Source organism: Teleopsis dalmanni, chromosome 1 (assembly GCF_002237135.1).
Source record: "Teleopsis dalmanni isolate 2A chromosome 1, ASM223713v2, whole genome shotgun sequence".
NCBI classification, from domain to species: Eukaryota; Metazoa; Arthropoda; class Insecta; order Diptera; family Diopsidae; genus Teleopsis; species Teleopsis dalmanni.
In genome coordinates, this window is record NC_051846.1 from 184973612 (window position 1) to 184994831 (window position 21220).

Here is a 21220-nt window from a genome sequence, read left to right on the forward strand (position 1 = left end):
ACTAAGTACTGGCACTGTTTGAATATATATTTTGGGTTAAAATAACATCCAAAAGATATTCATGATGAACTTCCTTCACATTTACAACAATTTTGGAAAAGACACAAGAAAATAGACATCAGCTCGTAATTACAACGACATCAAAAGAAAAGCACAGCTGCATGCGGACACAACCACATAGATGGGAGACCCAAACCAGCAGGCGAACAGAACCACATAGATGGGAGACCTAAACCAGCAGGCGAACAGAACCACATAGATGGGAGACTCAAACCAGCAGGCGAACAGAATCATATAGCATGAAAACGCACACCAGCATCCAGGCATATCCACATTGGAAGACCAATTCATAAACTAAGCTCGGTCGCACAAAACAGTCACAACTCTTTCAAAAGAAAGAATCCAAATTAAGTTGTTTCCTTCCGCAATTATGGCACAGTGGATTTCCAGAGAGATAACCGGCCGCAGATGATCTTTGTTGTTCCACATTGTTAAAAATTCTTCTAACTACATTGGATGGTGTTGCTTTTCGTTTTTTCTTCTCATCATCTTTAAAGGACACAAATTTCTTTGCTGAATGCATACCAGCCATATGTACCGGTGATCGTTTGTTATTGCGTGGAAGAAAATATTTGTGATCATATTTCAAAATCAATCCACGGCTTTCACAACTTTCCAGTGTCGATAGCAACTCAGATATAAACTTGTATTGCGGAATATTATACATTGAGGAGACATGTTCGCTAATATCGTCCAAGTAACTTGGCTTTCCAAGTTGCGACAAATATTCCAGTACGTCTTTATCAGAAATTTTCATTTTGTTTGGTAGAATTTTAAGATAAAAGCCAAAAAGTTGGAAACTATGGAATTTTGTAAAATTTTTACCAAAAATAAAATGGTTGTTAACACGTGAACAGAAAAATTTTGAATGATCAAACTATATTTTTTATTTTCAAGTTAAAATTTTTAAGTTTTCAAACGCCTACTTTTGTAATATGTATATAGCATGTATATGTGGTATCACAAAATCCAAATAATTTAAAATAACCGCTCTAAATTGCTCTTGTTCATCAACTAAAAGCCGGAAACAGTTTTTTAGGCAAGAAGACTCTACAGAAAATTAAGTAGGAATCCTGTTTTCCTTTCAATGACAAAACCCGAGCAAGGAACCCTCATTGTTAAAATAAAATTTGATACAAAAGCCTTATATATCACAAATCTACATAGACGTCTATGTGTGGCTTAGGACAAACCAGATTAATCCTACCTTACCCATATATGCTTATGGGCTTATAATTATAATTAACGAGATAAAATTACACTTATAATACATTTATATAACTATCATTTATTTAGTCAAAAATATACACAACATGTATACATTCATATTATTTATATCATATATATATATATATGTATATATCATAATTTTCTTACGATTACTATAATATCATTAATATAATAAATTTTCTATTAAAAATACATTATCTTTTTAAGAGTAATTATATACTCAAAATAAAAAATTTTAATAATTCAAATTAAATTAAAATTCAATAAAAACTTAATTAAAATGAGTATCTCTAAATTTAAGTACTTATATTGTATAAAGTCAATATATGTTTAACTTAAAAAAATAACTTTATTTTAATATTTATGTAAATAATATAATTGTTCTATTTCTTTGTTTTTGGCTTAAAAATAAATAATTAAAAATAAGTTTTTCATTATCAAAATGAAAAGAAAATCTACTAAAAATTTTTCAATTATATTAAAATTATTTAAAAAATATTTTATCTACGTTAAATTTTTTATATATAAGACAGCCGTATTTATTTACAAATATCAGTTTTAAAATAGACATAAATAGGTTCCATAGAACGGCATTCAACTCATGGATTAAATAAAAATTTACCACTAAACAATGAAGTATTGAATTTTTTTATTTCAAAATTTATTACATATTTGAAGCTATGTATGTGTATATATGTAAATCAAATATTTTTAAATATGTACACATAATGGGTTAATAATTTTGGACTGTCATTTAGGGTATCTGTATTAGATTATAGTGTGCTGAGGCATTCTTGATTTTTGTTTAAATAGATGTTAAATTTACAATTTGTGTTAATTTTTTTTAACATTAACCTTACACAGTTCACTAAATAATAGTTTTAAATACAAAATATATATATATGTTGTTTAGGGGAAGGCCCATTTCGGTTTAAGATTTAAATAATACTTTGTTTACATCCCTTCCTCAAGACAGTAACTTTTAAATAGCTTAGCACATATTTCTACATTAAAATTGTTTTACATCTATGTTATTATGGATGTACTTTCAAATTCGTCAGATCATCGTTAATTGTTTATTGGAAGAAAAATTGCATTCGCTCCCAAACACTTTGCATGAGATTACATTATTATTATGCAGATGTTTTCCTAATGTATTCAGCTCTCTTATTTCATTCTGCTGCTGACGTGACATGGTGTACAATACTAGAAGAGCCTAAGTTTTACACAATATAGGCTGTTTGCCTATATTTTTTATTGTATCTTCATTTTTGAATTGTTGTACGTTCTTCTTATGTGCTCTTGTTTTTTATATATATATTGGTATTTTGGAAGTTCACGGCTATAGTTTGTGAAGTCCTCTACAAAAATATTTAAAAAAAACATTCATTAAAAATTATTACGTAATTATTAATATTCAAATAAAACATATTATTATTCAGTTTAAAAATGAATAATTAAAAAAAATTAATAACAACAACAAAAATTCATTTTATATTATTTTAATTAATTGCATTTTTGGCTGACCACATTTAATAAATAAAATAAAAAAATAATAATAAATAAAAAATAAAGTAAACAAAAAAAAAAATAAAAAACAAATAAATAAATAATAAAGCTGTGAATAAATAAATAAAAAATAAAGCTGTAAAAAAAAAAATAAATAATAATTGTAATAAAATAAAAATAAATTGTGATAAAATAAAAATAAATAAATAAAAAAATAAATAAAACAGAACAGAAACCAATAAAAAATAAAATTAAATTAAATAAATAAAAATAAATAATATAAATAAATAATATAAATAAATAATATAAATAAGTAATGCAAATAACTAATATAAATAAATTAAAAATAATTAAAAAAATTAGGAAATTAACAATATAAAAACCAAAAAAAAATTAAAAAAAAATAAATACAAAATATTAATAAAATTACAATAAATGAATAAAAGCAAGAAATAAGAAATAAATAAAATAAAAATATATCAATAATAAATTAATTAAATAAAAAAAAGTTAGTAAAAAAATAAAATAAACAAATAAAAAAATAATTAAATGAAAGGAAAAAATTATGAAATAAAAATGACTAAATAAAATAAAAAAAATAAATAAATAAAAAATAAGCAAAATAAATAAATAAAAAATAAGCAAAAAAAATAAATAAAAAAAAATAAAAAAATAAATAGAATATAAATATAGGAAAATTTTTTGGAAAGAAAGAATATCATTATATTATTTTCGTGTCCAAACCTCCAATTATCTACTAACTGAAGCTTCGTCACTGTCATGGGTCCATAACCGTTTTTATTGTTATAGACCCATTCCCTCAGTATATTGCCTAATGACAATACCCGGTTTCATTATTCATCTGTCCAAACCTCCAGTTATATACTAACTGTTTTAGATGTATCACTAAAGGTACAAATAAATACCTTATTTAGAAATGATAATAATATTTACCGAAGGTAATATAACCCGTATGTGATTGATCTATTGCAATAAATAATGCACTGGCTTTCTCATCTGTCATCCTTGTCGCATGTTTCATAATTTTGCAGAATTCCTCGCGTTTTATACAATCTTTGGATTCGGCATATATCTACGATAAAATTAACATAATATCATTATTTATAATAACAGATTGCAATCTATGGACATACCTGCACAATAGTCTCTAAAAATGCTACAATTTCATCATTTTTGACTTTGCAAAAGAATGAGCATAGTAAGAAGCTCTTGAGACTGACTGTACCACTGTGTCGCTGTAATTAAGAAAGATATATACAAATAAAAGACATATTCTATTATTAAAAAAAAAAAATTAAACAATAAAGGTAAAAAAGGATGCAGCTTACATGATCTAAAAGCGAAAATAGTTTGCGGAAATGTGGATTTGAAATATCAACTTGCAATAATTCAGAAAATGTCAAACAATCAATTTTTTCTGTATTGCCAAAGGATCGGTATTCACAGGCTAATTCAACATCGCGATCGCAATCAAGCAAACTGAAAAATGTTTTTTTTATTAAAATTTTGTTTAATGTAAGTAACTTCTTGGTTAAATTTTTTTTTATTTGTTAATAATAGTTACCCTAATTTATACAGCGTATGTTCAATTTCTACAACATCACCAGGAAAAGGTATTTTCATGTCTCTGGCACGACTCATAACGATAACATCTTCAAATGAATATTCTGATGTCGGTACTTGAAGTGCTCTAAGCAAATAAAATTATAAATTAACATTTATACAAAATAATTAATAATGAATTATAAACTTACTTTGCCATCACTTCACGTACATTCCGAGCATATAAGTTGGCATTATTTTTTTCTTCTTCCGTTGGATTATATACAGGCAAAAATTCAATTTCACAACGACTGTAGAACTGTGACATAGTCATCCAAAGCAAACGTAACCTGAAAATAGTAATGAAATAAAAAATTAAACTTTATATTCAATTTTTTTAACATTTAATTGCTGCTACTTACACGCCAGGTCCATCCCAAGTCCAGGTAAAAGTATCATATTTATTGGGATATTTCAATAAAACAGGCTGCACTGGTACTCCAGGATAAAAGGCACCAGGTTTGAATTTAATTAAAGCAGTACGATTAGTGCATGTTCCTTCAGCGAATATAACAACTTGTGGCCACTCATCTTTTGACCGTGCTCGATCTACGATTTCACGTATAGTATTCTGACGAGAGTTGGGATCTTCGCGTTGCACATATATCGGTTGAGCATAATTGATTATTTCTAAAAATAATTACATATAAAATTTGATTTTAATGTCAGCTATAACGCTAGTGTCTTAATAGAAACTATTGTATTTAATTAAGAGGTTTCGAATAGTAGTGACTTATGAATTTTTTAGGGAAGTCCATTTTGATCAACCAAAAATTTTATTTATTAAAATAAATAAAAATTTTTGTTGTTGCAATTCACTATTATTCGAAACCTCTTTAAAAATAATTACAAAATATGTTTAATCTATTTTTTTAACTTTATACAAAGACATAATTATATGTGATTGTTAGTTACTTTCAAGTTTTAATTCTTAAAAGTACTTCTCTAAATTAAATAAAAGTGTAGGATATTAAAGCTATATTTTGTTTCGCACGATTTCCTTTTCCTCAGTGCCGCAATTTAACTATAAATTTTAATAATGTTTGCCATTCTGAAAAACTTTTTCTACCACACTTTATGCCGACATAGCTTGATTCTCCAGCTATTGGGCTTTAGAATTAAAAATTATTCAATGTAAGACATAGATTCCGTTCTATGTCTTAATTCTATTCTATGTTTATTCGATTAATACTATACTTCATATCCGCTAGGCTTACGCATTTATTTATGTTAGTGTAATCAAAGCAAAAGGTTTAAAACTTAAAAACCCGATATATTATTATTATTATCTTGAGCCTTTTCCGAGTTAGTGCATCTGGGGTCTATTACTCATTGATAGCTGTGGGGTTTCTGCAGAGTCACACCCATCTCACTGATTAATTTGTGTATTCCTCATAAGCTTCGTGATTATTCAATGACTGATCTAAGATCTACATACCGCCCCGTGCGGTTAATGTTTACTCTGAGATTAGATAGTGCTAAGTAAGGCAGCCGATATATATATATAAATATGGTTAAATCGTTACAAAAAGTTACTTATAATAGCAAAATTTACATAAAATCCGGTAAGAAATTGCGGTCTTCCAGAAATAGTAAACTTATACATTTCAATTTTTAAAAACCACAAATTTATTATTAATAAAATCTTACTTCCAAGAAGCGGTATTTGTGAAGTCTCTTGCTTGGCAACAATGGAAGGTGGTCCAGTAGCAACAACAATTATAGAATCAACATATGAGGAATGCGGTGCTACAACCATTATTGGTGCTTCTTTCGGTGATGCTCTTTCTCCTTTAAATGTTATATAATGAAATGATCCCGATGCATAAACCATACGCATACAGCCAGCCGTTAAACGTTGCAGTTGCCTAAATTTAAATATATTAATGATTAAATAAATTAATATTTATTTTATTTATTTTTATGAATAAAAAAATATATTAAAAAGTAAAAAACTTACCTTCGCCATCCTGTCAAAGGTTTTATTTTTAGATCATCCAAGGTCATGCCATAGAGACCTATACAGGCGAACATCCATGCTGATACAAGCGAAAGTACACATCCCACTACACGAAATGGTAACAACAGCACCGAAAGCACATAAATCTAAAAATATTGAATTGAAAAATCATAAGTTTTGACAATTTTTAATAGTTTTTTGACCCCAAAAATTTTATTGGAACTAATAAAGTCTGGAGTTTTAGGGCAGAGAAATGATACATTCCAAGTGACCGAAAATATTCAAAAACAAATTTGAAATTTGACTGAATTGAGATTAAGCGCATGTTATTTCTTTACTACTTCTTATCAAAAATGGGAATAATGGAAGCCAAACTATCTGGTTATTTTATGCTTGAATATATTTTTCTTGTTTTCATTACATCCAAAAAGGTTTAAAGTTTGGAATCAAGGGATATTGTTAGGTTTAGGCTTAGCCATAATTTATTCACGTTATAACTACGTTTGGAAACCTTATCCACGGATGGTATTATGTTTCTTTAAAAAAAAAAAATAATACAGAAAAGCTATAACTGGAATAGCTCGGATCTTAACAGATCTTTTGTTAAGAAAATCGAGTCTCTAGTAGAGTTGTAAAATTCTGATATTCATTAAGCGGTAGACATTCTATAAATAAAAATTTACAAATTTACAGTTGCTTTATTCTAAATACTTAAAAAACATTATATAGAACATCTTTTATCTATCAAGTCATTGTCGTATTCTTTGCTTTTCAATATATTTTTAAGTAAGTTTAGCCAATGTTTTTAGACCTATGTCAAGGCATAATACTTACTTATGTTAAAAAATTTTGAAATTGAATTATAAAGAAGTATCTATCTATCTATAGAACATCTTCTATCAAAGAACAATTCTAAATCATATATTACTTAAAGACATTTGACAACAGTAAAGAAAAGAGAAACAATCTATAAGACTCTCTCTTACATTAAAGACATAAAATCTTAACCTTTTCTTTAGATATATGTATTATTCACATTATTCATCAGAATAACATTACATTATATATATATATTTTTTTTAATTTAAGATTATTTAAAACTTGAAGACTCAAACCAGTATCTTTAGAGCGACTAATTCTGTTTATAACTTGTTTTTTTTTTAATTTAATTAAATAAAATCATAAAAATAATAAAAGTTAAACTTGAAATAAACCAGGCAATGTTCGATTGATATGGTAGTAAAAATTTAAGACTTCAATGATGGACGGCAAAATGAACGTCGGTCGATTTTGCATTTTAATTGCAGAGAATTCAATATGGAAATATCAATACTGCATTTGCATAGCTAAAATTTGTTTAAATTTTTCAATGAAAAATAAATATTTACGTGCTTTATTATTTTTAGTATTCATAAACTGTTTGAGAAGAAAAATATGCAGAATATTCGATGTTTTAAAAAGTCGAGAAGATTTGCGTGGGATTTCTCATGAGTCTTCGCAGAATGCGAGTATAAATAATTTGAAATTTATCCAAAAAGAAACGCCAAATTTACATATTTACGTAAATAAATATCGGTATAATATCTGAATATTTTTGGAGAATATATACACACTGTCATACATATAGTAAATATAATATGTATTCAAAAAAAAATTAATAAAATAAACTGAAACTAAAACAAAAATAGCCGTGAAATGCGTTAAAGCAGAGATAAGAAAGTGAATCAATCGATAGAATTTTTTTAAATGGATTAAATGAAATGTTAACAGCAAATATTTACTAATATTAAAGATATGATATGATAATGCATATATGAAAGTACACGTACATTTTTGTGCTGTCTACAACAAAATACTATACAACAGTAACGGACTCCTTAAAAAATAACGAACATATTTAGATTTACTTTACTCTTAAATCCCTAAAGGTATGGGAAAACTAAATCCCAATATTGATATGCTAGATCTTAGGACTTTAAAAGAAGTCTCAAACCGGTTGGTATACCTACAAATATAGTAACACTTCGTTCAATAATGTGTGTGACTAACTAATTAAAAAACACATTTTTTTGCCAAAATTCGTTTTTATTCATCAACATAGTCCCCTTTTAGGGAGATACAATCATTCCAACGCTTTTGCAACCTTTCGATACCGCATTTGAGGTCTGCGAAGAGCCTTAGCGTCGCGTTAATACGATAATTGTATTGGATATTGAAAATAGCGGGCGAAACCACATAGTAGCTCTATTCTTTATTGATTTTAGACAGTTTATATCATGACCTGTGGTTTGACATTTTTGCTTTGCTAATTTGAAGTATTCTATGTAAAAAATCACAGAGGCTAAGGTTAAAGGGTTGCTCTATTCTGCTGCATTAAGAGCCAGTATCCTGTTAATTATTATTTTCATTTCAAGAGGAAGGAAGAATTGATGTGAAGAAAAGTTAAGTGGTATTTCTGATTTCTTCATTAGCCAGTAATATCTTAAGACCTGGCACCAATTTTAGGTTAAATAAATTAAAATTTTTTTTTCTAAATTGATCCTGCGATCCTTTGCGATCCACTTAGACCTTTAGGCCCATTGTGTTACCGTATAATTAAAAACTCAAGGGTTAGAAACACTTAAAATCTTTGGCAAAGCTTATAATACTATTCAGAGGGAGGTCATGCAGTTCACAGAGATTCTCAAAAAAGAAAGACCCTAAAGTAATAAGGCGATGCCGCGCATGTGCTGGACAGAACAACTGGACAAGTATAGTTGAAAGAGAGATTTAGTCTCCTAGCATGGTTATCTAAAATACAATTACTTGTTAGTAAACCTACTACAAGACTGATATCTCTACGCGGTGGCTCAATAAGAGAGTTTGATTTTCTTTTATTAAGTACACATTATAAATAATAAAAAATTAAACGTCAAGATATATCAATATGAATATGGAAATTATATATAGTTGTATTTAATTTCAATAAATATAAATATTAAATATTTGCGTCAGGCCAAAACTAGGTAACCAGTTGTTATGGTGGATAAATATATATAGGAATAGGAAATAACAGGGTACTAGCTCCCATTTGAGCAGAGCACTGCGACCATGATTGATCTTTTGTGCTATAAATATATATAAATATATAGAAATTCTAATAAACCAAAAAATTTTTAATTATAAAAATAAGTTACGGAAAAATAAAATTTTAATTATGTATTTTATAATTACAATTATAATTCTAACTATAATTTTAAAACTTTACGAAAATACAAGATTTTGAGATTAAAATCAGTTGCGACACAAAATCTTCAATTCAATGAAAAAATCTGGGTTACAGTTACAGGTCACTTGAGAGGGGGCCACGGTCAAAATATTATTAACATTGAAGCTGAAATTTTTTCAACCTCAAATGTGGACTTTTAAGAAAAACTGAAATCGAAATAAACAAATTTTCTATTTATTTTCGGAATATAAATATTTTTCAAAGAGAGAACAAAAGTGTGAATGACGTGAGATTATCCGCAAAAATGACTCATACTGGAATTACACAGCCAATAACTCAGTGATAAATAAATAATTTTAATATTTTTAAAGAATAAACAATTATAAACAAATAAAAATATAACGCAAAAATTTACATGGAAATGACAAAAAATAATTATGAGTAATAAGAATGTACTGTTATTTATACATAATGTTTTACATTATCTATACTTAGAATATATTTATTGTTTATATGAATAATTCAATTTAACAGTTAAAACAGTCTCCAAAAAAAATGGTATACTCTTATGCTGAGAATCACATTCAAGAACTTTGAATACTGCGAACTTCTCCAAAATAAAATATAATATATGTTATAATGAAAAACTAGAACTAATGACAAGATACATCTCGTTGGCAATAAAGAAAAACTATATCTCTGATTCCGTCTAATAATAATAATAAAAATAATGCATATTATACATTTGTTTTGCAAATAGTGATATAAGAGGGACTACAATACTTATAAAGAAAAACAATATATATATCACATTAAGCCATGGAAGTCATCCATCTTAATCTATCTTAATGTAAATAAAGAAATACAACAGTATCTCTGATCTCGTCAAAAAATAAAAATAATATATATATTATACATTTATTATGGAAACACTGATATAAGGACTGCAATGCAAATAGTCAATAGCAATATACTTGATCCACCATTTATATAAACAACTGATATTGTCATAAGTATTAATAAATTCATTAATTTTTCTTTAAATAATTTTTTTACTGTTCCATTTGAATATAGTACCGCACATTATATCAAATAGATTATAATCAACGATTAATAGATTTAAACAATAAATTCATATAAATCTATGAAACCTACGAAATATTTAATCTGTACATTTTTTACAGATAATTACCAGAATGTTTAGAATTTTACCAGTTATCAAGGGAAATTCGTACTTCTACAAAATCTGTATTAAAAATGATTATCATTTTTTTTCCAATTCAACTTTGATAATTTCCAGTACACATTAAGTACAGAAGAGAGCGTTCGTTTACACTATAGATTTATTGGGGCAATAAAAAAAGTTTTATCAATTTAAGCAATGATATCAGCATAACTTCTAATGAATGAGACTTTTTTTGGTTAGACAATATAAAAAGTTATTTAATAACTATAAAATTATATATAAAGTTAAATTTATTTTCAAGTATTAGTTATATATGAGTAAAATAAATTCAGATAGCCCAAATATTAAGGTTTGAAAGTGATTGTTTCATAATTAATTGAAGAGTGAAGTAACTGAATAGTTTGATTCAAAAGAAAAAAATAATAATTATGCAATAAAAAGTTTTAATTTTCTACCGAAATTAACTGCACAAAATAGATTAACTTTAAGTTATATTCATATTATAAAAATCCCCTCCATCATTTACTAAAGTAATTAATCCAAACGATAAAAATGTTTTATTCACAAAGTTGACTTTCTTAGATTAGAGTGTCGTTTGTAGACGTACTCAAGCGAAAATGAATCAGCCACATAGGGTTATAAACATAACTAAGTCCCTGATTTTACAGGATAACAGCTCTATCAGATCGATAAGAAAAGATTCCCGAAAAATTATTAATCTTCTATTGACTAAAGATGGCCACAGACAAAGAATGTAAAAGACAAATTTCTTACCCATTTTATAATCACAATAACTCATTATAAAATAGCCAATCTCATAGAAAACAGCTGTGTGTCTTAAGGTAATAGCAAGATTACCTTAAAATTCCGGCAAAATATCTAGAGTATTGTCATGTAGAGTGTAGAGCAATATCATATTTTTACTACTATTTTTATACTTTTTAGTTGAGCCTAAATTGAAAAGGAAATATAGTTATGCTCACTATAAGAAAAAGCTTTGAGTCAGTGCACTTGAGTACTTTTACTCTCTATTAACTATGAGGTTTCTTCATAACCCCTCTCTGCGTTTTGATTGAATTATTGTTTATCACTTCATCAGACTAAGCAATAATTGAACTCAGAGCTGCATAATTCCTCGAGGAGCCTGTAACCATTCTGAGATTCGATAAAGCGGTGTTGGTAAGTCTGTCAGTTTTTGTAAATAATTTCAGGGCTCTATTCTTTATGTATTTTTTGATCAATTTTGGATCAATCTTGAGGACCCTGAGAAGACTTTTCAAGGTATCATGGTACATTAGAACGATCATGGTACCTTGAGAAGTCTTCTTATAATAATTTGCTAACAATACTAATAAAATTAAAAATTTTAAGGGACAGGACCCTTACAAATCGAAAATGGGAATTACTCTAAATGTGAATCTAGACTAAAAAAGTTACCCCAGACTGTCCTGATAAAAATACATTAAAATATTTATGTGCCAAAGTGCAAGCTAACAGCACTACAAACAAAATATAAAAAGAGAATTAGCTAAAGTATCTCCATCTGAGCACTAATAGAAGATTCCAAGAATGGCTTCGGTGCCACTGGTCGACTTCGACGACCAAATACAGTACGCCACATTCAAAGGAGACTACAACAATAGCACCAAAAGAACGGAAGAACTAGGAACAAAAATGTAATAAAAAAGTGCCATATAACAACACGAAAAAAATAAAGAATATATAGACACCAAAAATATTAATAGAAAACCTCTCTATAAACATATTCAACATTAAATCAATTTTTTAAAAAAGAATATAAAATATCTCTTGATTTTTTCTTCTTTTGTGTAAATGGAAAAGTGGTTCCCCTATTTTACAGCCAACTTACTTAAAATGCTTTTTAAGTTACTTTCTATTAAGTTTTATTTTAGTTGGGGAAAAAATTTAAGGTGACAAAAAATAAATAAGATAAAAAATGAACTAATTCCGATTAAAGATCATGAGAATTTTGAATTTATCATTTATAAATATAGAAAATTCCACGAACCCAAATCACATCAACAGCATATGTGGAAGGGAACACCACACTTCGCACTTTTTTTTCTTAAGATATAAACAATAACAAAGTTTAGGCAAAAAAAAACTGCTGATGAGAGACTAATTGCGAACTCGATTAAGAAAAAAACAATAAAACAACAACAACGTCGAAATTAGTTTAGTTTGGCAAAACCAAAAAAAAAAAAAAAAAAATAGTGTAAAGTAAAATGAAATCAAAGTCAGCGTAAGCAAATCAAAGAACGGCAACGAATGAATGTCAAGTGCATGCATGGCCGTAAGAGGAAGACATACTAAATGAATTTATAATGAAGGCCGTACATGTTGAAGAGAACGAAAAAAATTTATCAATGAGTAAAAATTAAAACGAAAAAAAAAAAAATAACAGAAAAAGCGGAAATAAAAAACTATACATATTGACTATTGAATATTTAAAATTGAACTTACCTTGGCTAAATCAACATGATTATCAATGTTCACCCGGTGAACAAATGGGTTTATATAATTGAAACCATCTGACGCCCAAGAATTATCCTCTGAGTCTGTTTTCTCAATCGCGGTCAATGAACTGGTGGAATTCGCATCTGCTTCATTGTTTTCTTTTGGCGTTTTGGAATTGTGTGGTTTAAGCGTTGAAGTTGTCATTATATTTGAACAAATTTTAATATCTATATATATATAATTTGCACTTAAACTTTCTAATAGGATTTTTTTATTCAAATTTTGTTCGAGTTTTTTTTTGCTTTTAACGTACAAATCTACTATTACTCGTTCTCGTTCTCGTTTTCAATCGCGTGATGCCAAACGCTTTTTATTCTTACTGTAAAATAATTGCCAACAACGCAACGGTACACGTTTTATTTTGCCTTTTTTATTCTCATATAAATTCTTCTTCTTCTTCTTCTTATATTACTGAACGGTATCCAATCCAACTTGTTTTTATTTTGCTACTATTCTTCTCTCTTCACAAGGGGGTAGGGTAGGGTAGATAGACAGAAGATTCTTTCTAATTTTTTTTTATTTTTATTTTTGTTTTTGTTGTTTAAAAGTAAATTGAAACACATACAAAATCACTAAGTTGGCTTGGCTATGAAGTGAACGTACTCCACGCGAGTTGAACACAGCGCTGTTAACCAACTAAAGCAACAATTCACGCTAGACTAAAATGTATGTTGACGCTTAGTTTGTCTTTTGTTGTCTTAATCGCATTTTTCAGTGTTTTTGCAAGTCTTAAAATTTCTCCGTCGCTCTTCTTTCGGTTGCGAAGCTCTCAATTGCTCTCCTGCCGCAAAACAATTAACAGCTGACGACTGACGACTGACGACTGCCCCCCCAGTTGAATGTTAACAGCAAAAACAACAACAATTCATTCGTGGTTGAGTGCCTAAAATGAGAACAATTAAAAAAATAACAACAAATGTTAACAGTTGAGGAAGTAAAGTTGGACGTAAGCAAATATTTGAATTTATTTTTGGAAAAAAAAAACTGTAATTATTAAAAAATTAAATTTGATTAAATTTCTTAAAAAAAAATTTTACTTTAATTTATTTAAAACTATTGAAATATGAAATTTTATACGTATATGTGAATCTAGTATTATTAAAAAAAAATTATTTTTAAACCAAAATAATGCTTAAAAAAATAATGTTTAAAAAAAAAATCATTTTTAAAAAGAATAATATTTAAAAAAAAATAATTTATAAAAAAATAATCAAAAAAAAATAATTTGTTTAAATTATTACGATATAGGCCGCATTCGAGTTCTAATATATTTATTGGAAATAGTTAATTAAGTCGGTATGGCAGCGAATGTTGGTATTTACCATGAATTTCGAGTAGGGTAAATTAAATAAAAATTAGATAAATTAGTTATTACCATTGAGAACATTTTCTACGATGTTTAATAAATAAATTTGAAAACTTTTAACAGAAAAATAATCAATAAGTGCAATAAGGCTGTGTGCGAGTTCTAGTAAATTGATGGTAAATTGAGGGAAATAGTAAATTATGTCGGTATACCAACGAATGTTAGCATTTACCAGAATTTCGAGTAGGATAAAGTAGGTAAAAATTAAGTATTATCATTCTGAAAATTTTATAAGATGTTTAATAACTAAATAAATAAAGGATAGAGCACTGAAATTATTTACGAAAACTGACAGGCTTACCAACACTGCGTTATCGATTCTCAGAATGGTTACAGACTCCTCGGGGAGTTAGGCAAATCTAAGATCAATTATTGTTTAGTCTGATGAAGGAATAAACAATAATCCGGCAAGACGTAGAGAAGGGTTATGAAGAAACCTCGCAGTTAATAGAGAAAAAAAGTGCTCAAGTGCACTGACTCAATTAGCCTCAACATAATAATAAATAAATTTGAAAACTTTTAAATAGTTTCTTTCGTCATAAAAAAACACGCCATTATCGGCAAGAAAAAATTTACCTTATAAATTTAAAAACTTTGAACAGAAAAATATTAAATAAGTGTAAATAAATGCAGTGCAAAATATCTCGAGGAAATTTTAATTTACTTTACCTCAATTTACTCGAATTCACACACGGCCATAATATAGAAATTTTTCTAATAATTTAAATAATAAAATGAATTTATAATAAAATCTTTATTATTATTATTATTATTATTTTTATTTCTTTCTTATTTTTTTCCTTAGTGGGTATAAAAATATATTTTGGAAGCCTTAGCTTAAAACAAAATATATTGTATTATTCTATTTGTATATGAGGATTTAGTTGATGAAATCAACTAATATGACAGGTATTCAGTCCTGTGATATGACAGGTATCGATGAGGATTGATTTCTGCATGGTATCGACAAGGTTTTGTCGGAGTCCAAAGATGCTCTCATTTGTACACATGAAATGTTTGTCAATTACACCTTCAGCGCTTGTTACTATTGGAATGGTCTTGATTTCCTTAAGGTTCCAGTTTTGTTTAGTTTCCACTGCTAGCTCAGCATATCTGCTAATTTTCTCTATGTACGTACGACTCATGTTTCTGGTAGTAGGGATTGCAATATCAATGAAATAGCATTTATGTTCATTCTTATCAAGAATCGTGATATCTGGGCGGTTATCGAGTCTCGTACGATCTGAGTAGATTGTTCAGTCATAGTATATCTTGACATCTTCATTCTCCATAATTGGTTGTGGATTATATCTGTAGTACGGTTGTTCCTCTGCTTGGAGTTTCTATTTACTAAATAGGTTTTTGTGGAGGATCTTCACGACGTTATTTCTTCGCGTGTACTCTGTTTGTGTCAAATTCGTGCATCCTGATATTATATATTCAATGGTTTCGGTTTGATTCATACATCTTTTGCAAGTATCATTGGAGATATTTGAATCTTTTATGACATTCTTTCTACTATTTTTCGTTGGGATTACTAGGTCTTGTATGACGAACATAAAAGCTACGGTCACAGCATACAAGTTTCTATTTAATAGCAATTTGTTTGACATTAATTTATAAATATTGTCAACGTTTATGGACCTGTAGAATCGGCCGTGAATAGGTTTTATTGACAACTTTTGTTTTCTTAAGTTTTGTTTTCAGCTTATCGGTTGAAACTTCCATTTAGGTTGAGAGATGTTCAATTTCTAAATGCCGCAGTTATTATTTCTATAAGTCGAGATTTTTCCAATTTAAGCTGAAATTACTGGCGAAAACACTCTCTTTGGTTGTCATGGAGAGTTTGGAGATCGACTAGCCCTTTCGGTGGCTCGCAAGTGTGGCAAAAAACAGCAAGTTACTACCTTTTCTGGCTGACGCAAAACAACAACACTATTTTCTCTTTTAATATTTAATAAATAATAAATAAAAAATTGTACAGTCTAAATAAAATTTTATATAAACATAGTAGTGAATAAATATTTTAAAAAAAATGCGCTTAAAATAATTTTTATATCATTTTGTATGAAATTTTGTGCAATTTCTTTTTAAATATATATAAATACAAACAAATTTTCAAACTACAATCATGGTTCAAACTGCTGATAAAGTTGTCGCTGTAGATGATGAATCTGATGAAGCCACTGAGATTCACTGCCAGAAGAAATCTCACGGCGGTTTAAGTTATGAAGTGATTTTAGCTGAACCAGCACCATATGTTACTCTACCAAAGCGTCCACTTTCACCTAGTAAAAATGTCTCAGCTAAACAGATTGAGCAAAAATTGATGGCTGCCGAAGAGAGGCGTATTTTATTGGACCAAAAGAAAATAGCAGCTTTAAACAATAAGTTTGCTAAGATTGAAGAGGCAAAACGTAAAAAGGATGAAATCGCCAATGAATTCATCAATCAAATGAAGGAACAATTGGAATCTAAAATGGAATATTATGTGGAGAAGCGTGAAGCTATTTTTAGTGACCTAAAGAAAAAATTGAATATTGATTCACAAGAAATTGAAAAATTGGAGCAGCAAAAGATTTCTGAAAAGGTGTCAATCGAAGGGAAATTGAAAAGCGCTCTGTCACTGAATGATGATTATATTGATAAGATGTTGGAACGCCTTAAGGATCTTAACGCAAACAAAGTTGCAGAAATCAAAAATCAAATCGATCAATTGGAATCACAGAAAATTGAACATTATAATATAAAATTAAAAGAGGTGCAATAGAAGAAACGAAGATACAAACTGAAACCGAACACCAGTTCCGTAAGATTAACGACTATTTAAAGGAAAACTCCAAAAATTTTTATACTTATCAGCTCAAAAGTAGCAAGGGAATAGCAGTAGTTGTTAAAGGCATCGAACCGAATGCTGATACTGAAGAAATAAAAATTGCTGTTGAAAATGCTGGCTTTGAGGTAAAATCAGTTTTTAACATAAAAAACAAAGATAAAATTCCTCAACCTTTATATAAAATTGAATTAGAACCAGATACTAAAAAATTAAAAAATAACGAGATTCATCCAATTTACCACTTGCGTTTCTTGCTAAACCGTAAGATAACAGTGGAGGAGCCTCATAAACGCAAAACTCCAGTGCAATGTCTAAACTGTCAGGAATTTGGGCATACTAAAAGTTATTGTACTCTGCGCAAAGTTTGTGTGGCCTGCGGTGGTGCTCACCACTCAACTCAATGCAGTACAGATAAAAACAACATTAATTCCAGAAAATGTAACAACTGTGGTGGTAATCATACTGCAAACTACCGTGGCTGTCCAATTTATATCGAAATTAAGAATAAAGCTATCCCACGCTCCGAAAAGGTACCAAATGCTCCATCCATAATTCCACTAAATCCAGTCAATATTAACCAAACAAACACAAAAGAAGTTGAAACAGCTAATTCATACTCAGCCGTCTTAAAAAATGGTTTAGTTAAACAAATTCCTGAAAATTCAGTAACCCCCAATCAAAACTTAGAATCAATGCTAATAACTCTTACCCAGCTTATGACGAACTTTATGGCCTCAATGCAAAACTTAGTGCAAGATATAGTAAAATCTCAAAACCAAATGATGCAGTTTCTTTCAGCTAATAAATGAACTGTCTTAGAATGTGTCACTGGAATGCCAACGGCATCCGCCAGCACAAACTTGAAATCATAAATTTTCTGTCGTCCCACAATATTGATGTTTTTCTAATATCTGAAACCCATCTATGTAGTAAACACAACTTCTCTGTACCTGGATTCAATTTTTACTTCACAAACCATCCTGAAGATAAGCCCCACGGGGGAACAGGAATTCTAATTAATTCAAGAATTAAGCATCACGTCCTAGAACAGCACTCCACAGCCCACATACAAGCTACGTCAATATGCATTAAATTCATTGAAGATGAAGTCGTGCTCAGTGCTGTCTACTGTCCTCCTAGATTTCTTGTAACAGAAGCTTAATTCGTGGATTTCTTTTATAATCTCGGTAAAAAATTTATAGCAGCGGGAGACTTTAATGCTAAACATACATACTGGGGCTCCCGTCTAATAAACCCAAAAGGAAAGCAACTCTACTCTACCATTACAAATCGCCGCAACAATTTAGATTTCATATCATCAGGACAACCCACTTACTGGCCATCAGACCCCAAAAAAATACCAGATCTAATCGACTTTTGTGTAGTGAAAAATATTGACCGCGAACTAATATCTGCGCACTCTAGCTTCGAACTATCATCCGATCACTCTCCAGTTTTTATAACCTTATTTAAGGTACCTATAAGCAATCAAAGCGCATCAAAACTGACGTCAAAGAAAACCAATTGGCTAAGATATCGTCAATATATTAGTAGCCACTTAGATATAAACCCATCTCTACAGTGTGTAAGTGAAATCGATTCGGCTCTTAATGGATTTGACACAGTTTTAAAATTGGCTGCTAAGCACGCTACTCCTACTGATAAGATAACTTTTACTAGATCTACAAGAAAGTCTTCAGATGCAATTGAAAATATCGTCAGAGAAAAAAGACATCTGAGACGTATGTGGCAAAAGCATAGATCACCTACAAGTAAATTCAAGTTTTTGGCAGCTAAACAACGCCTAAAAAAAGCATTGCTCATAGAGATGGAAAATAGTTTGAACACCTACGTACGAAAGCTAACACCTACAGAAAGTACGAATTATTCCCTATGGCGATCGGTAAGGAAATTAAAAACACCTAAGGAGAGTGCACCACCGCTCAGGCAAGCCGACGGAAAATGGGCTAGGGATGAAGTAGACAAAGCAAATGTGTTCGCAGACCATTTAAGTCAGGTATTTCAACCAAATCCTCCGACCAATAACTTTGAACTACCAATTCAATCTCCTCTAGTCAATTATGGGCGTCTTAAACTCAAAACCAAACAGATTCAACAGGTTGCAAAAACCCAATTATGTGTCAACAAGTCCCCAGGATATGACCAAATTACAGCAAAAATGCTAATAGAGTTACCTCAAATAGCTTTCAAAATACTGTCAAAAATATTTAACGCAATACTTCGACTTGGGTACTTTCCTCAAAGCTGGAAAATTTCACAAATTATAATGATTCCAAAACCAGGAAAAAACTTAACATTACCGTCTTCATATAGACCAATAAGTCTTTTACCAATGCTGTCAAAACTTTTTGAACGAATGCTTCTCGGGAAGATAACAACATATCTACAGCAAAATAACATAATACCTCACCACCAATTTGGTTTTCGTGCCAAACATGGCACCATCGAGCAAGTGAATCGCATAACAAATGAGATTAGGAAAGCATTTGAAGATAAAAAATTCTGCTCTGCTATATTTCTTGATATAGCACAAGCTTTTGACAAGGTTTGGCACGCTGGACTTATTTATAAAATCAAGGAACTTACTCCTGACTACTCTCACAAAATACTAGAGTCATATCTTCAGGACAGGAAATTCCATATAAAAGTTGGAAGCCATACAACAGCTAATCTAGACATAAAGGCTGGAGTTCCTCAAGGCAGTGTTCTAGGTCCAATACTTTGTATCCTGTTTACTTCGGATATACCAAGCAACTCTCGTCTTGTGACATCTACGTTTGCTGATGACACTGCTGTCCTTAGTTCTCACCAAAATAGATTCATAGCATCTAGGGACTTAATTGAACACCTCGAACTCATTGAAACATGGTTAGCCAACTGGCGCATTCGTGTAAATGAAAGTAAATGCACACATGTAACATTTACCCTACGTAAGGATACATGTCCCCCAGTAACCTTCAACGGCATCACCATTCCGCAATCAAACACCGTATCGTATCTGGGTGTTCATTTGGATAGGAGACTAACTTGGCGTAAACATCTAGAAGCTAAGCGAACGCAAATAAAACTTAAGACGCAAAAAATTCACTGGTTATTGCATAAAAATTCCAAGTTACGGCTAAACCACAAAGTGTTACTCTACAATAGTTTACTTAAGCCAATTTGGAAGTATGGCGCTGAACTATGGGGTAATGCATGTTCCTCCAACATTGAGTTAATTCAGCGTACTCAATCCAGAATCCTTCGTATAATTACTGGGGCTCCGTGGTATATAAGAAGTGATAAAATTCATGAAGATCTGAAAATACCACTAATCAAAGATGAACTCACTAAAATCAAATGCAAATACAAACAAAAACTTGAAATTCATCCGAACCACCTTGCAAGGAATCTATTGCTAACGCGGCCTTCGTCAAGATTACGCAGAAAAGATGTACCAACGCACTGATTCCTTTTTCTATCTTTATATATTTACTTATTATCAACCTTATTTAAACTTTAATTTACTTCAATTTAATATACTTTTTTTTTTCTTTTTCGTTTATTTTTTATTTTTTATTTTATTTTATTTATTTCTTTATTCTTTGCTTTTCATGAAATAACTTTAACTTTAATTATTATCAATTAACTGCAGTTATAATTGTCAGTTCATTTGTTTGCTTTAGTTTTTTTAAGATTTGAAT

At 29.4% G+C, this 21220-nt stretch overlaps 2 protein-coding genes across 2 annotated transcripts; one reads left to right on the forward strand and one right to left on the reverse strand.

The window, feature by feature from the left end:
• Positions 1 to 1798: 1798 nt before the first annotated feature.
• LOC119670690 (lysophosphatidylcholine acyltransferase) lies at positions 1799 to 14247 on the reverse strand. The gene is made up of 10 exons (XM_038081068.1): positions 13261 to 14247; positions 6383 to 6528; positions 6073 to 6290; positions 4785 to 5052; positions 4575 to 4712; positions 4385 to 4510; positions 4149 to 4299; positions 3954 to 4055; positions 3754 to 3892; positions 1799 to 2651 (listed from the first exon to the last, which is right to left on the reverse strand). Exons 1-10 carry the CDS (start codon positions 13456 to 13458, stop codon positions 2545 to 2547), a joined length of 1593 nt encoding a protein of 530 aa, XP_037936996.1. The 5' UTR covers positions 13459 to 14247; the 3' UTR covers positions 1799 to 2544.
• A 2540-nt stretch (positions 14248 to 16787) lies between these two features.
• Positions 16788 to 18053, forward strand: LOC119670702 (stathmin-like). Its single transcript, XM_038081082.1, has one exon. It carries the CDS (start codon positions 16812 to 16814, stop codon positions 17448 to 17450), a length of 639 nt encoding a protein of 212 aa, XP_037937010.1. The 5' UTR covers positions 16788 to 16811; the 3' UTR covers positions 17451 to 18053.
• The last annotated feature ends 3167 nt before the right edge of the window (positions 18054 to 21220 follow it).